At 46.0% G+C, this 19,735-nt stretch overlaps 1 protein-coding gene across 1 annotated transcript in view; it reads right to left on the bottom strand.

Moving 5' to 3' along the window:
* Window positions 1-19,735, bottom strand: part of LOC149356844 (hemicentin-1-like) — a 172,266-nt gene that overhangs the window by 136,967 nt on the left and 15,564 nt on the right. Inside the window, exon 3 of the mRNA XM_089576441.1 lies at window positions 10,936-11,059. Within this exon, the coding sequence (XP_089432567.1) occupies window positions 10,936-11,059 (124 nt within the window). The remainder of the gene's footprint in view (window positions 1-10,935; window positions 11,060-19,735) is intronic.

Raw genomic sequence — 19,735 nt, 5'->3', positions numbered from 1 at the left:
AAAAGAACATAAATTCACACTTTCTACGTACCATAAGCGTATGCTCGCTTACGTACGCTAAACGCAGGCATTTTGCGAGTCGGTACATCATTTCTCACATTCGCGCTTTTAGTTCAGCGTATGCGCCCAGAACGATAAGCTCAGCCAAGTGGCGCAGTGTACGCTTACGTCACGAGCTTTTTAGGACACTTGTATTTGGCGCCCTTAAACCACAACAGCTACCTGGGAGCTACTGTGTCGGGACTTGAAGCCGCATCATTAACGCGTAAGTCACCAGTGCTTCTTTGCCGGCGCATGACCGGTCGGATGACATATGACAAGTTAGCTTATACCATAATGAGGTCTTTTGAAGAGTAATAACGCGTTGAAACTTGAGCATTTGGCGGCGAGAGCGCCCGATGTGTTCTCCCAGCCCACAGCTGTTTCTGCAGCATTGTGAAACTCCGGGCCGGCAACTAACGCATTGATGGCTTGATTTGAAAACAGGCCTCTCTGAGGCGCTCAAGCGAAGTTTGCTCAGTCTTGGAGTGCCTCACGCTATTCGAGGGCATGGTGAATGTGCTAGTGAAAGCGGGAATACGCGTCGTCGCTCTATACAAGAACAATGCTTTGTCGAAAAATTTAATTCCTCCTCAAAAGGAAAAAAAAAAATTCTTTTCATGAACGTGTAAAAGAGAATTACAAATGAAATGTTTGTCATTTTCATATGCTTCGAGTGAACAAAATAGCAAGAGGCGGTACATACGCATCAATCGTTTGCTCAAGCTAATAGGTATTACATACGGTTCAGAGGCTAGCTGTTTTCTATCACCACGTCGGAGAAGCCTCAGGATGCATTGTCTCTGAGATTTTTCACCTTCCATTCCTTACGCGAAAGCGCAAAGATTCGAGATGCGTTGCAAACAATTCATTCGGTGATATGACTCTGGCTAAGGAACTAGGTAAACTCTCACTCTAAATAATTTGATCCCAGGACTTGCCATACATCTGTGCAATAACTCTTGTTTTCTCAATGCTAACACTATGGTCCGGACTGCTTTTAGTAGACTTGCCTTGAACTTCAATGCGAAACGTCTTCTCCGCAAGGCCAGCCTCGTTTTCAGCAATGCAGGAATAGATGCCACGATCTGATGACTGGATTGCCGGAAAGGAGAGCACCCTTGCACCATACTTCGAGGTGACTTCGCTGTCCGAGTTTTCTATGCTGCGAAAACACGCGTAGTAAAGCTGAGAGCACACAATAGCAGCCATCCGAAGCATGGCGCGAGGATCTATTCAAGATAACGTGTATACTATACTTCTTTCTTAACAACTGAGGATACTATTCAACTGAGTATTTGAAGCAGTATTTGGGTTTCTACAGCGACAAAATGCTCCGCCCTTTTTTTCTTTTTGAACTTGTAGCTCAGAACTCTAATTTCTAGTTTATTCACAGTGTTGCTTTAGTTTCCATTTCCAAAGAAGAGCTACCTGAGCGCTACCTACTGCCGACGCAGGCTGATAAATTGCCGCCGTAGCTTGCAGACGCAGCAGTGTGTGATCTCTGGAAGTGCCATCTACTCGTTTTATTCTTGCTAAGCCTAGACATTGTGCGTGGGGGTTGGCCTTGCGTTCATCCTAGTGTGTGCTATGCCATTAGCGCCTCTAACAACCAACCGGAAGCCACCGAACATGCTTCATCGGAGCGAGCAGCATCGGTGGGCTCCATGTTAGTAGTTTAGGTGTGTAGTTGTTGTTTCCAGTGGCCTGTATACTATACGGTAAACGTAGCGCCGTTTTGCGCGCTGGAAAAACGAAAGCGAAGCATGTTGAAACTCAAAATCGGGGAGAGCGATCGAATATATGTGGTGACCAGGAGCATAGTTTCTCCTGAACGTTCTAGCTTCCTGCTTCGCCACGCAGAGCTTACGACTCGCAAACTGAATATTCCGGAGAAAACAGCAAGGTAAGTGATCGAAATGAATGCACGTCTAATCGTGGCAATGTTAGTTTGCGACCATACGCGCGAGAAAGCTGAAAGTCAGTGACTCCTGCCGTTTGCCTAGGTCTGTTCATGCTACGAGCGATAGAAGCCAATTCGCTCAAAGCGATACGCATTCTCGCCTACTCCGCTCCCGCCTGTGCTCACTGGCATTACTTACTGGCACACAAATTCCGGAAAATGTGTATCACCCGGACTGATAGGGTGAAACGTTAATGCAACGCTATTACCATTTACAGGGAGCCTGAATCGCCACGCCTGTGCTGAGAATTCCTATCAGAGTTGGGACAGGCATTCCTCCAGTTTTAACGTTTGTTGTATGTATGGCACGATTATGCATCGTCTGAGTGGACCTGTTTACAATGAATTCCAGCACTTTATCACAATATATGCCAAAGGTTACCGTCCCGTGCATGCCTATATCCTTTCGTTGCCGTTACATTTTTCTCACTTTGCATTTGGGTCAAAATTTCGTGTCGCCGCTTTCATTCATGTCATGCTGTGCAAATAAGGTTCATAGTTTCGTACCTACAGTGGTTTTCTTTTCAGATTTAATTTTCCATTCGGATGCTCGCGAACATGTGGGGTGTAAAAACAAAGCTGTGGTTAAACTTGTAAAATTTCTACAACGTGTGCCATTGAAATAAAACAGCTTTGCCCGGACCATCGAAAAGCCCAGTTGGTTGGCCAGGCGCTGTGCTTCGTTCCGTTCCTCGCCCGAGAATAAGCATCGACGGTGGAGTTTCTGTCTGCATTTCATACACAAAGTGCGCTGAACAAATCTGTAGCCTTGTTCCTGGAGCAAGTTTTTTCTGCTCACCAACGACGTCCACTGCCGATGTAACTGGAGGGCGGCGGGAGAGTGGCGAAGAAATAGACATCGCAGACGCACTGAGGCTGCGGAATGACATTGTGGTTTTCACATAGTGCCTGCGTTCTTTTCTGTTCTCATTGGCTATTGGCGCAGCTCGCAATAAAACATTCAAGTCTAGAGGACATTACCGTTGCCTACAAAATTGCAACTTTTGTTATACAGTCGCAAAAACGCACTTGACCGGTGGCTACCAAGCCGGTGATTGTTCTGCGCGTCGGATTAACGGTCCAGGGGAGGATGCCAACGGTAAGGTGTCGCGCAGCGCGTGTTTCAAAGTATTACTCCCTCTGCTGCAAGCTCCTAGTGAAATGGTGTCCACAATATTCAGTCCCCAGTTTAAGAACAAGGTATGGAGGCCAAGGTGTTATATGATGCAGGACATAATTTCTGCAATTGAATGAACTTGCATGACAGATGAGGAAAACAACACTGGTGGTGATTTCCAAGTCCTTCACTGCTGCGAACATCCTTTCAATATGCACAGACGCTGCGAAACAAACAAACAGACTGAGACCTCAATGATCTTTTCCATGATGTATAACAGGAATATCTGGGCGAGCATTCTGCACCGATTCATTTCATTTTCCATCCCATTTGGTCGTGAAGTCAAAGGGACGAAAGCAACAGCAGGTGAAAAAGCGAACGGCTTAGTCACAGAACCAGCTGGTCTCGCCGGGGCGCAGCCGTTAGCCAGCCACCGCATTCAGTCCGGCTATGTCACGCGGAGCCCGTTGCTCCAGTTGGTCGCAAGAAAAGACGCCCAGTTTCTTCGTCGGGACTGCATTAGCGACGATGAAGACCGTCAGACGTGTCAAACGCTCCTCATGTTACGTCATTCGTGGACGACGGCGCAGGTCGGCCAGTGCGACATGGGCTCGAGACACGTTTATGCAAGGAAGTAGCATCATGAGCATGTTCATGCCACGACAAGTGTGACGTCTGCTTTTAACTTCATACGGCAACGGAAGTAGCGACCAGTGGCACAGAGCCAAATGGAATGGAAAGGGAATGGATCGTTACAGAATATTGTAGGTGTGTTTTTTTTTCATAGCACCTAACGCGTCACGTTCGCAGTTTGGACCTTTCTTTCTGTCACAGTGGTAGTACAATTTCTCTTAAAGGTGCACTGAAGAGGAATCTGAACCCGTATTTTTACCGCTGGAACTACATCTACACGTTCCGAGCGTTCTTGGAAACTTCGAATTATTGCCCTGTGCGGCCGATTACCCTAATTTAGATGGGATTAACGACGGGCTCCCGGTTTTTTTTTTAATTCCCTGCAAACGGTAGGAGTCAACCAACCTTTCACCGAGTCCCCTGGCGGCTTGCCGCTCTGCCATGGGCGGAGTGATACGTAGTGATCGGTGAAAGCAAAGACCCAAGCTTATTTTTATTTCCGTGGGCCTAATTTGCAGGTATGTATAGTCTCTGACTAGACCTATTTATTCATGGAAACATAAAAGAAAGAAAATAAAAGCGAAAGAAAAGTCGCCACGCGACTTTCTGAAAGGCACTCCATGCGTTGGTCGACTCCTTCCACCGTATGCGAGGAATGAAAAAAAAAAGCGGGTGCCGGACGTTAATCCGATTTAATTAGGGAACTCGGCCGCACAGGGCAATAAAAATTGAGGTTTCTAAGAATGCTGGGAACGTGTAGATCGAGTTCCCGTGGCAAAAAGACGAGTTCAGATTCCTCTTCAGTGCACCTTTAATGAAACGAGAAAATTTCAACTTTCACGAAAATCCCAGTTCACGCAAAAATAGATTTTGTTTTGTTTTCGGTCAATATTCAATGCGATGACACAATTCGCACCGTAAACGCCAGAGACTACCGAAAATACTGCGGCGCAACGAGGACAACGCAAAAAAGACAGACAACACATGCGCAGATTACCAACTGTTTATTAGAAGAAAAGGGGCGCATTCATAATCCTCACTCACCATGTAAGCACGCTCTATCGCTCGCAGCCCAGCAAGCAAGAAGTAATCTGCGAATGACAAGGCTAAGTACAAAGCTCAGAACGCTTGTTATACCGTGCACATAAAGCACTAGCTCATAAAAAAGGTTAGAAAAAAAAGCAAATCTGATCAATATTTGCTTTTTTTCTAGCTTTTGTTATAAGCTGCTGCTTTAAGTGCAGGGTGGAACAAGCCTTCTGCGATTTGAATTCCGCCTTGTCATTCGCATTTTATTGTTACTGGCTGGGCTGAGAGCGACAGAGCGTGCTTACATATGGTGAGTGAGGCCAGAGATTACCTCAGTCTACATTCTACATTAGATTCGAAAGCCAGAGATTACGTGAACGCTATTCTGCCCAAGATAGGGTATAGTTGATTAAAGGGCCGCAGATAGCGTAAGCAGAGACCCAGAGACAGAGAGCCCGAATTACCATGGAAATAGCAGTCGCGGCAAGAATGCCCATTATTTTCCTTTACGAATCAAAAGCACGTATCGACCTCATTAAAGCGCTAGCAAGTAAATAGCAGTAATAATTTTGTTGGCGATGTTTTCGCAAGGGAATAAAATTATATTCATGTTCTGCAACCCATTTAAATCACATAGATTTCTTTTGGCCTAAAAAGTGCCCGGCATTCGACAAGTGCCTGATGACCTCATGCTGCTGCGAAGTTCAAATCACATCCCTTACAGCTGTATAAAAAGCGCACTTACATATATGGCAAGCTGTTCTTGGTCCAGTAGACCGTCGCTAGAGGCAAGGAGTCCACGTCGCACGAAATGGTAATCGGCCGGCTCTCCACGGTGTTCACGTCAACTACGGCAGGCCCGGATATTGTTGGCGGCACTACCATGAAAATGATGACAGCGTTAGTTCCATTATTTACATTTTCCTTTTGTCTTTGTTGTTTATTTTTCTTAAATGACTACATTATTACTACTCCACATGCCCAGGACAATGCTAGCTGCATGCTTGAGTAGCCGGATCACTTTTCTGGGCAAGCTTGTTTTGAACAACACATAAGCTCATCAAAAAAATAAACTAGGTTCCATCAATGCAGAATTTATGCAGAGATCATCCAGTATAGTAAATATCAACCATATGAAAAAGATTGCTTTCTGCTATGTAACTGTGAACGCTCAGCAAGTATAAAATTGACAAAACAAAGACTCAATGTGGCATCTCTGAAACAAAAATGGCTAAAACATATTGTTCGCCTTGCTGACTCCGCAACTTCAAAAAACAGCGCCAAAAGGCGGGTTAAACACAGTGAAGCATACCAGACATGTAAATGCCTTACTGCCAGCTAAATACCGGGTGTCTCATCTGAGATATGCACTTTTTTAAAATATGGTATATTTAGTTAGAAGAAGGCTTTTTTCGGCATAGCATTGCCAGTGTTGTGCACATTAGAATGCAGCTAAGAGGAATTAACTAGTACGCTGCTTAACTAATACTGAAGTACTAACTTTTTTACTGTCACTGTTAGCCTCCTTATTTTTTTAAGAATCATGTAGCCCACCATAAGTAATATGCATACTAGCTTATAGAATTTCGAAAAAACAGTTACCCTCGGTGCTGAAGCCTAACATACTTTGCCTATTTCGACGAGCTACTTGCACTGGAGAGGTTGCTTTGCCTGCAAGCTTCTCTAAAGTGCATGTATTTTGGTGCGATGTAGCAAAACTTTGTTGGGCCACAACGCCGAGGATAACTATGTTTGCGAAATTCGAAAAACTTTTACGGATATACTTACGATGGGCTCCACGCCTCTCAATAAATAAGGAGAATGACATTCTTCATCAAAAAGTTCACTACTGAATGTTAGTTAACCAGCCTACTAGTTAAAAAGCCTTGCCTGCATTCTGATACGCCACACTCCTGGTAATGCTACGCCGTAAAAAAACATTATTCTAACTGAAACTTTTTTTTAAATGCAGAACATATTTGTTTAAACACCTTGTGTGTCAGTCTTCTTGTACAAGCTGACAAACAATAAACGCAACGAAAACAACGACGCCAATATATTTCACTGCGCCCAGATCATGTGACTATGACCATGCGACCATGTGCAGCGGCCATTTTAGGTTCAGTCATTTCAACCCTATAACCTTATTTCAGCTTCCTATAATAGCGGCAAAACTTGAGTGCTCCTTGTGAAAATAACAAAAAATTGGCTCTGGTTTAGCTATAGTTAAACCTGGTAGAGCAGCGAGAGGCTAGCTTCTTTCAGAGACGCAGAACTCGATTTATCGTCATCTGTCGTTGTGGATGCACTCTCGTCGGCTGAGCGGGCCCGTCTAACCACGTCGTCCTTACGTCGCTTATCGAGACGCTTAGCACGCTCTTCCTCGGTCTCCTCGGCTCGCCGCCTCCTCTTTCCTTCGTTTCTACGACGAGCCCCAGCTTCCTCCAAGCTGTCCGTTTCTTACCACAGGCTGCGTATGGTTGCGATATACAGTGTGTCCCAGCTGACTTGGACCAAGATTTGTTTGTTTTGTTTGTTTTATTGGGGTTTAACGTCCCAAAGCGACTGAGGCTATGAGAGACGCCGTAGTGAAGGGCTGCGGAAATTTCGACCACCTGGGATTCTTTAACGTGCACTGACATCGCACAGCACACGGGCCTCTAGAATTTCGCCTTGAAGAAATTCAGCCGCCGCGGCCGGGATCGAACCCGCGTCTTTCGGGTCAGCAGCCGAGCGCCGTAACCACTGAGCCACCGCGGCGGGGCTTGGACCAAGATTTATAAAAACTAAACATTCTTCAGACCTGAAATCGCGCGGATGTTGTTGGGGTTTATCTAAAGTTACAGTATCATTTTTTCCGCTCGTCCTACTTGAATAATTAGTCGAGATAAATAAATTAACTTTTTAAATATAACTTGAAACGCTCTGGCGTCAATAAGAAAGTTGTGGAGCTCCACAAATATTGTCCAAACCAGGCACTTCCAGGTAGATCGACTTAGCGTGGCCTTTTTTATTCGGGAAAAACGAAAGCCCGCGGAGTTTAAAAACTACCACGTGACAGCGCGTTCCGTGTGCCCGGATGCTCCACGATGACAGCGCTCTCATCGGTGCTTTGTAAAAAACATCACTCGCTCCGCGCCTTTCGTGCTGCCCGAGACAGAGCTTCGCCTCGTGCTTGGTTGCAAGATAAGCGCCAGTGGGTTCGGGGGGCAAATGAAAGAAAGCGCGGATCATGTTTTTCAGCGTAATTCACACGACATTATCAGGCCTGTTATATGCGTCTTTGCTTGTTGGGATCTTGCTCCCAAATTTGAACTCAAGAGATTGTCATCGTTCCTCTGGATGCATTCCGCTAACGTGACAGCGCAATTATCGCCGCAGAAACTGGAGCCGCGCTTTTTTTCAACTGCCGCCCGTGCCCACTGGCGCTTATCTTGGAACCAAGTACAACGCGAAGCTCTGTCTTGGGCAGCACGAAAGGCGCGAAGCAAGCGATGTTTTTTACTGAGCACGGATGAGAGAGCTGTGATCGCGGCGCTTTCGGGCGCACGGAGTGCGCTGTCACGTGGTATTTTTTAAACTCCGCGGGCTTTCGTTTTTCCCGAATAAAAACGGCCACGCTAAGTCTATCCGGTCGGAATTGCCTGGTTTGGACAATATCTGTGGCGCTCCACAACTTTCCCATTGACGCCTGAACGTTTCAAGCTATATTTAAAAAGTTAATTTATTCATCTCAACCAATTATTCCAATAGCGGGAGCGAAAAAAATGGCACTGTAACCTTAGATAAACCATAACAACATCGATACGATTTCAGTTCTGAAGAACGCTCATTTTTTTTTAAATCTTGCTCCAAGTTAGCTCGGACACCCTGTATACAGGGTGTTTCACGTAATTTGAACCAAGAATTTAAAAAGCTGGGTAAACCGCAGTCCGCTGAAACCAACGACACATTGTTCGCCGTCATATGGCGCTCCTCAGAATATTTTTTATTGGGCTTAATTAGTTAATGAACTAAGATGAATTATGCAAATTTTCAAACATTCATTTTAGTGCCAAGGCCGTTACGTTAGGCTGTAGAGCAGGTTTATAAACAACCGATCCAGTTTATTGTAGCATCGTATCTCCTACGGGGTCCTTTTTTCCAGAATCTAAAGAAAGCCCGCGAAATATGAAAAAATACACGTCACTACGCTCGTGCACTTCCAAATTGCGGCGCTCTCAACGGCGTTTCGAGCAAACGGAGCGTGTTCGCTGACCATGGCAAAGTGAACGGCCACCGCTCTTAGCAGCGGCATCCCTCATAGCCTGAGTCCCTTTGGGACGTTAAACCCTCATCAATCATAAACCATTTCTTTGATGCCACTGTTTATCCATTCCTCTATGGCGTGATTGGGGTGTCCATAGAGATATGTGAGACAGTTACTGCGTAATCCCTTTCCTCAAAACCCAATTTTCAATTTTACGAAGGAACTCCATCACCCATTCGGCGCGACGCCTTGCCCGTGCTGCCACGGCTCAGCGCGCAGCCACGCTAACCTCGCGAAGCGGCTGGCGTAGTGTAGCTGTCGCTACAATAAAGCAAAGGGATCTGATCGTTTCCTAAGAATGAACAGCTCTGTGGTCACCTGGAACAAATCTCGAGCTTGGAGAGCTTCAGATATATGCCTGAAAGGCACCGAAAAAAAGCCAGATTCATAATTCGCGAATCAGTACGAGCGAAACATCAATGTCGCCCGATTTCATACTACTAAATTCCTAATACATGGCCCTCTATAGTGGTCATTTATGAGTATGCCACAGTATCTCACGCCATGCAACGCACTGGTTTCGTTGAAGCGCTTTTATTTCCCATTATCGGCAACCTCATTTGAACATCGCCCCGATAACGATGTCGATAGTGGAGCCAGAACTAAAGAAGAAAGTGACACTTATCAAAAGGATTCCGTTCGGAGTGCTTCCATACGTAAGGAGGAAAACAACTTTGTTCTAAGCTAGAATTCAACCGACGACAGAGCCACAACTGTTTCTTTTATTCTAAATATGGTATTTATTAGTGGCGTTACGTTGTATATGATAAAAAAATTTGGAATGATGTGTTTCAAATGCATTACTGTTCATAAACGCATTTGGAAAAAAAATTGGGTGGCCGTAAGGATGGTAGGTGGCACTGCTATAACGCCGCTGCTAGAGGTTTATGGTTTATAGGGTTTAACGTCCCAAAGCGGCTCCGCCTATAGATCTGCGGCATGCTTGCAAACAAATGAGGTGGCGCTGCAGTCGCTAGCGAGCTCGCGGTAGGCAAGAGGCCGGGGAGCGGGCATCTCGGGGAGGCCTTGAGCGTGGGTTTTCAAGGCTTTTAGGCGCCTTTTCAGTTTCTTCGACTCACAAAAGTGGTTCATGCATTGAACTTAATGCTTAGCTCCAAGTACATGGGCTCGCGTTCGCGAAGTGCGGCGTGCACCCAGAAATAGCTCGGCATTGAGCATTGTATATGTGGTTTGTGGTAAAGAAAGCCTTGCTGCTGCTGATTTCTACTCTAGCCATTGAATAAAATCACCAGATTCTGATACACTGTTCTAGCCAGCATGATCTTACTTCTGGACAACAGTGAGAAGCAATGGCATTGTTTTGGCCGAGCAGAACACTCGCCGTCTGTTGACGTACCTGCCGTGCAGTGCGTTACCAGCTAGCGATGAACTTAATAGCTTAATCCTCAATATGGTGTTACAGTGTTTCACCCGACAGTTTGTTTTCTTACCCCCTTAACGAATCGGTTGCTTAGGAGCGCAGGTGTTTGAAAGACGCAGCAGTTCAAGTCACGAAATAACACTCGCGTGCAATCTACGTATGATGGATGTAGCTAGGTATGCTCGCAGCCGTTTCCACGTGCTTTACGGCATCGTATGCCCGCCATTGTCATGAGATGTAAAAACGGAGACCAAAGAATGCTTCACTTGCCACATTGCGCTAAAAAGACACGGACACAAGGGAGACACACAGGCCGGGTGCTATTCCTGTATGTCTCCCTTGTGTCCGTGTCTTTTTAGCGCTATGCGGCAAGTGAACCATCACCAACCCGCCCAAGCTTCTACTCTGGCAAAGAATGCTGCGAAGAATGCTGGCTGAGGCGCTGAGCCCACCCCCGTACTTACCGAGGACGCTCACGTGAAAATCCTTCTCATCGGTTCCAGCGTTGTTAACGGCGACGCAGGTGTATTTCCCGCGGTCAGACACCTGGACATGGTCGATTGTCAGTGTCTCCGAGTCCGGCGAAATCTTGCGGGAATAGAACATCAATTATCGACATGAACGGTGTTAAATGTCATTCATAGTCTTGAGGCAGTTCTATATTAGAGGAAATCATATAGAGAAAAACGAGACACTTCCTTCTGTCACACATTCCTACGAGCTGGCAAAAAATTCAGTAAGACACTTAAGACTGCTTACGTCAGGGAATGCGAATCCATTGATGTTGCTGGGAGCGCGCTTATGACACCACCCGGAAGGCTGTACGACGAGCAGATGCATCATAACTTTGATATGGAAGTTGATCTTTGAAGAAAGGAAATGGCCCAGTAACTGCCTCAAACCTTGGTGGACACTTCCACCGTGTATTAAGGAATGGGGTACAGAGCCTGGGAAGGCATACAATTGAAGGTGCTTATGTCGTCGGTTCGAATCCCTATCGCAAGCTAGCCTCCAACGTGACTAGCACGTGTAAGCCATATGCAACGAGAAATTATATCCTATCATCAGAGCACTGTGCGACTAACGGCCGCAGCATAATTTTCTTACGAATACTATAGGGGAAACTGTCGCCACATTGAGATCGGCTATTGAGGAGTCTATATAGAAGAACGACATGTATACGACTGTCCGAAGGGGAAGTGTTCGGCGTCCGGTGAATCGGAAGCGGCGGCTAACGTGGTCAATGGCCAGCCAGAAATCCCTCTTTTCCGACTTGAGTGCTGGCGCTTGCCGCCGCCAACATGGCGACCATGACCGACGAGCTACAAAGTGGTTTTTGCACGGAAATGTGATTGTCGTGAAAATAAACGCTTGATGAAGCAACGAATGTCGCTTTTTTGAGAGAACACGACCTAATCTTGGATCGAAATAACTGTGTCTCCTCCCTGATGCGACAGGTGTTGAAGAAATCGGCGCCGCTGGCATCGGCGGATGAGCGGGCATCCCAAAGTACGCGACTTCATGCATTCTAGAACGCAAATCCTTATAGATACTTACGCACGCATGCTAAAATTAGTGCAGTGCTGTCGAAAGAACACTTTCTTGATTTGGGGCATTTACCACACTGGTAAATACCACGCTCAGTGGTATTTACCACACTGTAGACACGACTACTCCTATATGGGAGTAAAAAGGAGTGAGCTGGCCTCTAGCGCTCACCCTTTCAGAACAGCTCACTCTCTTTTTAATCATTTCTGTTTAGAGTGCACTTGTTGATCATATTTGTTTTCGCATCGAGGGATACAGAGCGGCGCGCCGCCGCTTGTTCGCTCGGTGCATCTCGAGCCGGGCGTCGTGCTGCCGCGACGTTTTCTGCCACGCGAATTTCGTCGAAAAAACGTCGCATGTAACCCGGGCTTTACAGTCGGACACCTGTTTGTCATGAGAGATTTGTAGCTGGCCGTCAGTAATAGCCATATAAGTTTTGAAAATGAAAAAAAATTGATTTCCGACAGTGCTGTTGTTGAACAAAATTTGGCCACTTCTCATGCAACTCGCAATTTCCGCGCCTGCGGTGAGCGCTCACCGACATCCAAGAAATCCTGTCACTCTGTAGCACAGATGCCACGGGACCTCGGCCGGCGCAGTGAGAGCAGCGAGCAGCGGTGAGCGCCACATTGCGGTCACCTGCACCACGGCGTAACGCGCTTTGATGGGGCGTCGCTGAGCTCTGACCGCGGACGCGGCATGTGAAAATTGCATGAGAAATTGTGAACGTCTGTTGAGCCTAAAACCATCGGAAATAGCGCTCTTGCTAGCAGCTATCTAAATATCTCTAAGTGTAATCAGGCGACCAAGTCTAACAGTTAAAAGGCTAAATATTCGAATTTACCTAACCAGCTTACTAGTTAAAGCGACTCATCAGCTTTCTGGTAGCCGTCATCACAGGTATTAGGGCGAAAGCCTTTAATGCCTTATCGTTGTCGACAGAAGGCTGTCAGCAGAAGCTTGTCGCAGATGTGTCGCGCTTTTGACGGGTGTCCACCGAGATATGTGAGACAGTTACTGCGTAATTTCCTTTCATCAAATACAATTTTCATTTTCTTCATTACGGCCAATCTTTCTCTTTCTTCTTTCACTCCCACTTCCTCCCTTACTGGTTTGGTTTGGTTTATGGGGTTTAACGTCCCAAAGCGACTAAGGCTATGAGAGACGCCGTAGTGGAGTGCTCCGGAAATTTCGACCATCTGGGGTCCTTTAACGTGCACTGACATCGCACAGTACACGGGCCTCCAGAATTTCTCCTCCAAAGAAATTCAACTTCCCCCCTTACTGTACGGTGCGGTTCAGGTCTCTACCTAGATGACAGAGAAAAACTGCGCCATTTCCTTTCCTCAAAAAGCTTTGCATTCAAAGGGCAAGGCATCGCGCCGAACGGGTGGTGGCGTTCCGTGGACTCCAGTGGCAACGCTACAACACGCTGTCGCGTTTTACTCCTAAAGGCGAAGCTCAAGCGTCATTAATTAGCAGTTAATTAATATTTAGTCGTCAATCGGTAATTGGTTATGAATTAGTAATTTGTAATTACTTGGTAATTACTCATTAATTTTGTGTGACGTCATCTGCTGGTGACGTCACCACTGCCACACAGGCAGACAAAATGGTGCGGAAAACGCTTTCGCCTGTACGCACTTTAGACAGTCTAAGTGCCCCCAGAATTTTTACTATGCCGCGAAGCCATATCTGAAAAAGCCTATTTTAAAAGCGGGCTTTGCTGAAACACCTCGAGTATGATGAGCTGAGAGGCATCCGGAAAAAGTAACGGTGTGAGACCATAGTTTTGGAGACGTGGTGCTGTGCATGAGATCACAAGTGCTATGAGAACTCGAAGCAACCAGAGAACAAGGGGGAGATTACCCTTAATCGTTTGTGGTAAAACCACGAATAAGGAAGTGAACGTGAGTTGAACATCGTTTCAAGCGCGGGAAATACTGAATAAACATTATATGAAAAGCTCCTGAGGAAAATTCACGAAAACATGCACAACTAACGTAAAGAAGTGTGACTCAAAATTTCATATTCTTTTTTTTCTTTAGCAATGATAGAAGTGCAAGATATATGCCCCGGTACTCTTCAATTATTCAATAAAGAATGTATTTTTTCGCTTACACTCTTGGTTTTCGTTGGTTTTCGTTTCTGTGGTTTATGACGTAGAAAACTTTTACACAACCCCCCTCCCCCCAAGTGAGGTGCACTAAGAAAATAGTGACACGTTCTCTGCTCCTCCGTCGTCTGCTGCGAAGAGCATGGACATGGAGACGTCGTTGTCGTGCTCGAACCCGCTTATGGAGGCGCAGAACTTTGCCATACTCCGTATGCTATGCCTTATCGAGTGTTGCGATCACTGCGTACACACCTGGAGGCCAAACAGGAAAACACTGCCAGACACGAGCCAGGAAGGAGGAATTAAGAACAGTTAGGCAATCCCTTTTTTCGATAAAGCCACTGACAGGGTACTGACACAGCTTGATTTCTTCCTGAATGCTCGATAGGATTAAAGGATATGACTTAATTTTTCTCAAGAGTTTACAAATCAACAGTGGAGACGATATTTATAATTATCCTCATTGAAACACAAGTGGTGAAATATCGTCATATTCTGTGCTGTGGCTTCAAATACGTGCGTGTGGCAATCGGCGTGATTTGCACGACCTTTGTGACCAGATGATTCCTCAACAGTAAACCGCGCAAGGAATTCACCTGAAGCGAAAAATCCCGACGTTCAAATTTCGCAAGAAAACAAAAGGTCATCATGTTAGGAAGAACTAAAATTACATTCATGTAGTTTGTGCCAACGCCACAGCCTTTTCTTTTAGCACCAACGGATACGCACCAACGGATTCATGTTTTGCAAACATGAATATTTATATTATGCAGCATGCTCGCAAGAACGAAAAACATAACATCAATTGTTTTCTTTTCACGGTAATCCAACATATTTGTTCTTCTGTACGTATTAGAAGTTTTTGCGTTGTCATTTCCTCATGCGTAAAAGTTTTACCAATCAATTTTATATTGTATAATAGACAGGTTCACACAGAGCACAGTATGAACTACTTGTACTTATCGCTCATGTCTGAAGATGAAGAACTCCTCATTGAAAACGGTTCTTGCAATCCAAATTTTCTGAATTTTAGAACAAATAACAAATGAGAGCAAACTGGCACGAACAACTTTCCCATTCTAGGATAATCACAAATCTTCTCTAAAAACTGTCAGCTATGATCTTGGAAAACATCTGAGGTTATCGATGACCAAAGTTAGCGAGAAGAGTAGTGTGCGCTAAAAACTGCCTCTTTAAAGGTGTTGTATCTACTAAACCAGCATTATTATCCGGCATGCTATACTGATTTCAACTAATCTTATAACCTGCGGTATTTGCCCGCTCCGCCCAAAAAAAAAGAAAATTGCAAAATTCGTTTTTATTCTCAGTGGCATCCAAAGCTCTTGGTCTGTGATTCCAGGAAATATTTTTCTCCGTGAAATATATGTCAGTGAAATTTTCGCTGTTCAGTAGACAAATCTGTGTGGAATATAGCGTTGAATGTTAGAGTTTGTAATTTTTTCTTCACGATAATGAAGCCAGAGTTAACAAAAAAAATATTTGAATTCGCAAACTTTGCGACATTTTAAGGCAAAGCTGGAGAGCTTAAAAATCAACAAGAATAACTAGATGAAGTTTACGGCAATCTAAACTGCGTCAAAAATCAAATTTTTTCGATCTCCTGGCAATATCTTTCCAGCCATTCGCAACCGAATTTGGCAAAGACAACAGTTCGCTTAAGAGCAGAAGTCTATGTGTACGCAATAAGTTTTTTTTTTTGTCATCACATATTTTTTAGACAAACTCAAATACACATGCCCTTGAGAAAGTCCTCAGGCAACTGCATGTAAAAGTATTAAGTAAATGGAACTTGACCAGCCACGCATTGCACTATCTTTTGGGAAATCATGCATTAAAAGTCGTCTTGTGGAAGCCATTGGAAAGGAGAGCGAAATCGCGTTGATAAAGCACTAGAATATTAGAGCACACAATGGCTCTCCTTTCTTTTCCGTTGCGTGTAAAGCGTTCCGATAGTGCGCCTGTCTTGAAAACTGTCATACATTTTGGGCACGCTGATGATTCCGGCATAATACATTTCCTTGATGCTGCAGTTTGAATAATAGCTTGGTTGGTTTAAGGGGTTTACCGTCCCAAAGCGACAAAGGCTATAAGGGATGCCGTAGTGAAGGGCTTCGGAAATTTCGACCACCTGGAGTTCTTTAACGAGCACTGATATCACACAGTACACGGGCCTCTAGCATTTCGACTCCGTCGAAATGCGACCGCCGCGGCCGGGATCGAACCCGCGTCCTTCGGGTCAGCAGCCGCGCACCATAACCACTGAGCCACAGCGGCGGCTTAGCTTGAAAGCATGTGGTGACAATGTAAGCATGCTGTGGGCTAAGTTTAACTGTTTTGCTGCTTTGTTCCGGATAGGGTTCGGATGACGGGTAAGACCATATCAGTGATGACTGGGGATATTATGCACCTGAAGCGGAATGCAAAACATCTGAACAAGAATTTTGCAAGCCACGAAATTAGGGCAGCTCGCCCTGTTCTGTCATAGTCCGTTCTTCGAGCCAAGCACTTATATTTTAGCACCACCCTTCCAAACTCAAAGATGACCGTCAAATGTTTTTGGACTTCATAAGAGAAGAAACAAACTAGATAATTAATAACATTTTCCCCACGGCGTGTTCTCAAATAGTCCAAGGCATATTGTCCACTAGTTTCATTGACTTACACAATGTTTTCTCTCCTTCCGCTCATCGTCCTGACGTAAAAACACCCCATAGATCTTCAATACTCTTGTTTTTGCACACGCAGGAGTGGCTATCATGCTCCCTATGTTAGACGTCAAATATTCGTCCGGTTCATATAGAATACACAATGCTCTCCTTCGGCGTTATGCAGAGGCACTAGCTAAATTTCTCGTAGTCGTGCTTCGTGCACCACTGCGATCAGCAATACTGATACAGAAGTAAAAGCCTGCACGGGTGCAACGGATTTTAAAAAAGGTGACCCTTTTCCATTCACAACTACTGCCTAATTTCTATATTATCCTGTGGTTGCAAAATGCTGGAACGCATATTTGACACCTACATATCTGATTTTCTGGATAAACATAAGTTATAATTTTAGCACGAATTTAGAAAGAGGTTTTTTACCGTCACTCAGCTGTCAATTGTTGTTAATTTTCGCACTTCTCTTCTTGACAAAGCAGGTCAGCTCGATTTTATAATTTTAGCTCAGTAAACGCCTTCAACCGAGTGCTTCATGACAAACTCATTTTGAAATTACAAGCACTTAGACTTGCCGATTCTCTAGACTCCTGGGTTTCCCCTTACCTAACTAACCGCTCTCGGTATGTTAGCATTAACGACCAGAATTCAGATACCCTGCCACTGACATCAGGAGTAACTCTTGGAAGCGTCTTGAGGCCACTTATCTCTTTGACATTTTGTGGTGACACCGCAGAACATTTAAATTTACCGTTAAATATTTATTCTCAGATCACTGCATTGTGTTTAACGAAATTAATTCAGTAAATGATCACCTTGCACTAAACTCAGCCCTGAATTCTTTAAGCGACTGAACGACTAAGCGGGGAATGAAATTAAACTTCGACAAATAAGGCTATCTTAGCGTCTCTAAGAACATGCGTCAATTTCAGCTAACGTACGCAATCCAGGACAATCACCTCACTGAGGTTAACGAGTTCATATGTTTGGCAGTAACCTTAACCAGCGAATCGAACTAGAAAACGCTACCTACAATATTTCTTCGCCAGCCTTCCACAAACTCTATTTGCTAGGCCACAAGATTAAAGACGTGTAATCTCAAGTGAAATACCTGACATATACTTCTCTAATCCGTCCGAAACTATATTGATACATGCATTCGAAGAAGAGACAGAAGTAGCGCATGCGCTAGAAGAGGAAGAAGTTAGTTGGCTCTCTCGCGCGCGCTCGAACCACTAGGGGACCGCCGCAGGTTTTTCGTCTCTGCGCGGGTGTTCTTTTTGGCGTTGCACGCTACAGTTTGGTGGAGGTGCTGGGTACGCTTCCCGACCTGCAAACTCCGTACAGCGTCACTACGGACCTCACACCGGTTCACCAGCGACCCAGCCGCCGTCTCCGCGGAGAGTCGCCTGAATTTGGGCCCCTTCCCCCGCCAACAAGGACGACGCAGCCTCGACCGCCGAGTCCAACTGACATGGCCACTGACACCAGGACCCAGCCGCCGATCCAGCCTCTACCGTCGAGTCCAACTGCCATGGCCGCTGACACCAGGCCCCTGGCGCCGATCCTTTGCCACCCACCGCGAACACCGCCATCTTTTCACGGTGACGTGTTCGAAGACGCTGAGGACTGGCTGGAGACGTTCGAGCGGGTCGCACGCTACAACGGCTGGTGCGACGAGCGCAAGCTGAATAACGTCTACTTTGCCCTGGAAGAGTCTGCTCGGACGTGGTTTGAAAACCACGAGGCTACACTTCCCACCTGGGAGACGTTTTGCCGGAGTCTCCTGGCTACGTTCCCCAACGCTGACCGCCGGGAGAAGGCCGAAGCTGCGCTGCACTCCCGAAATCAGCGCACGAACGAAAGCGTGCGCATGTACACCGAAGACATGACCCGTCTTTTCAAGCGCGCCGACCCCAACATGACAGAGGAGAAGAAGCTGCGCCATCTCATGCGTGGGGTTAAGCAGGAGCTGTTCGCGGGCCTCGTGCGCAGCCCACCCCGCACGGTGGCGGAATTTCTAACCGAGGCGACCACGATGGAGACGACGCTGCAACAACGGGCCCGCCAGTACAACCGCGACATCAACTGCATGGTGCCCGAAGGCTTTTCGTCGTGTCTCGGCGGCAGTGCAGACACATTGCTTGAACTAATTCGCTCCGTTGTCCGGGAGGAACTGCAACGGATCCATCTGCCTCAGGTTGCACCTGCGCCGCTGGCAGCGCTGTCCGAAGTTGTCAGGCCTGCGGCGGTCCCCTAGTGGTTCGAGCGCGCGCGAGAGAGCCAACTAACTTCTTCCTCTTCTAGCGCATGCGCTACTTCTGTCTCTTCTTCGAATGCATGTATCACTATGTTTGCATCATCCGGGGTCCTTTCAATAAAGACAACATTGTTACATAAGAAGCAATCCAGTCGCATGGAAGCGGTCGCATGGATTCTAAATCTTGTTTTCTCCTGTGTTGCGTCTTTTGGCTAGTTTTAAGATGATCCATAGCAGCTGTAATGCATCTAGCAGATTTCATGCCCTCAACTTCAGACGCACCTTATTGCACCTAAACATTCTGTGTCTGTTATTTAACTCGTAAACTAGCTACAAACCCCAACCCATATTTACCGCTGTGGTGGCCAATCGGTTATGGTGCCCGGCTGCTTGCCCAAAAGAGGCGGGTTCGCCGCATTTGGATGCAGGTGAAATTCTAGAGGTCCGTGTACTGTGCGATGTCAGTGCACGTCAAAGGACGACTGGCGGTCGAAATTATCCGGAGCCCTCCACTACGGCGTCCCTCATAGCCTGAGCTGCTTTGGGACGTTAAACCCCCATAAAATCAAAGGAAACCAAGCTTACCCATATTTAACGCCTCGCGCTAAAGGCCAGACCAGACTTACTCATTCGCCTTCGTTAACACTGTATTTCACAAG

Source organism: Amblyomma mixtum, chromosome 3 (genome assembly GCF_055824585.1).
Source record: "Amblyomma mixtum isolate Tamu chromosome 3, ASM5582458v1, whole genome shotgun sequence".
NCBI lineage: Eukaryota > Metazoa > Arthropoda > Arachnida > Ixodida > Ixodidae > Amblyomma > Amblyomma mixtum.
Note: the sequence above shows the minus strand (reverse complement) of the source record. Positions and strands in the feature narration are given on the sequence as shown.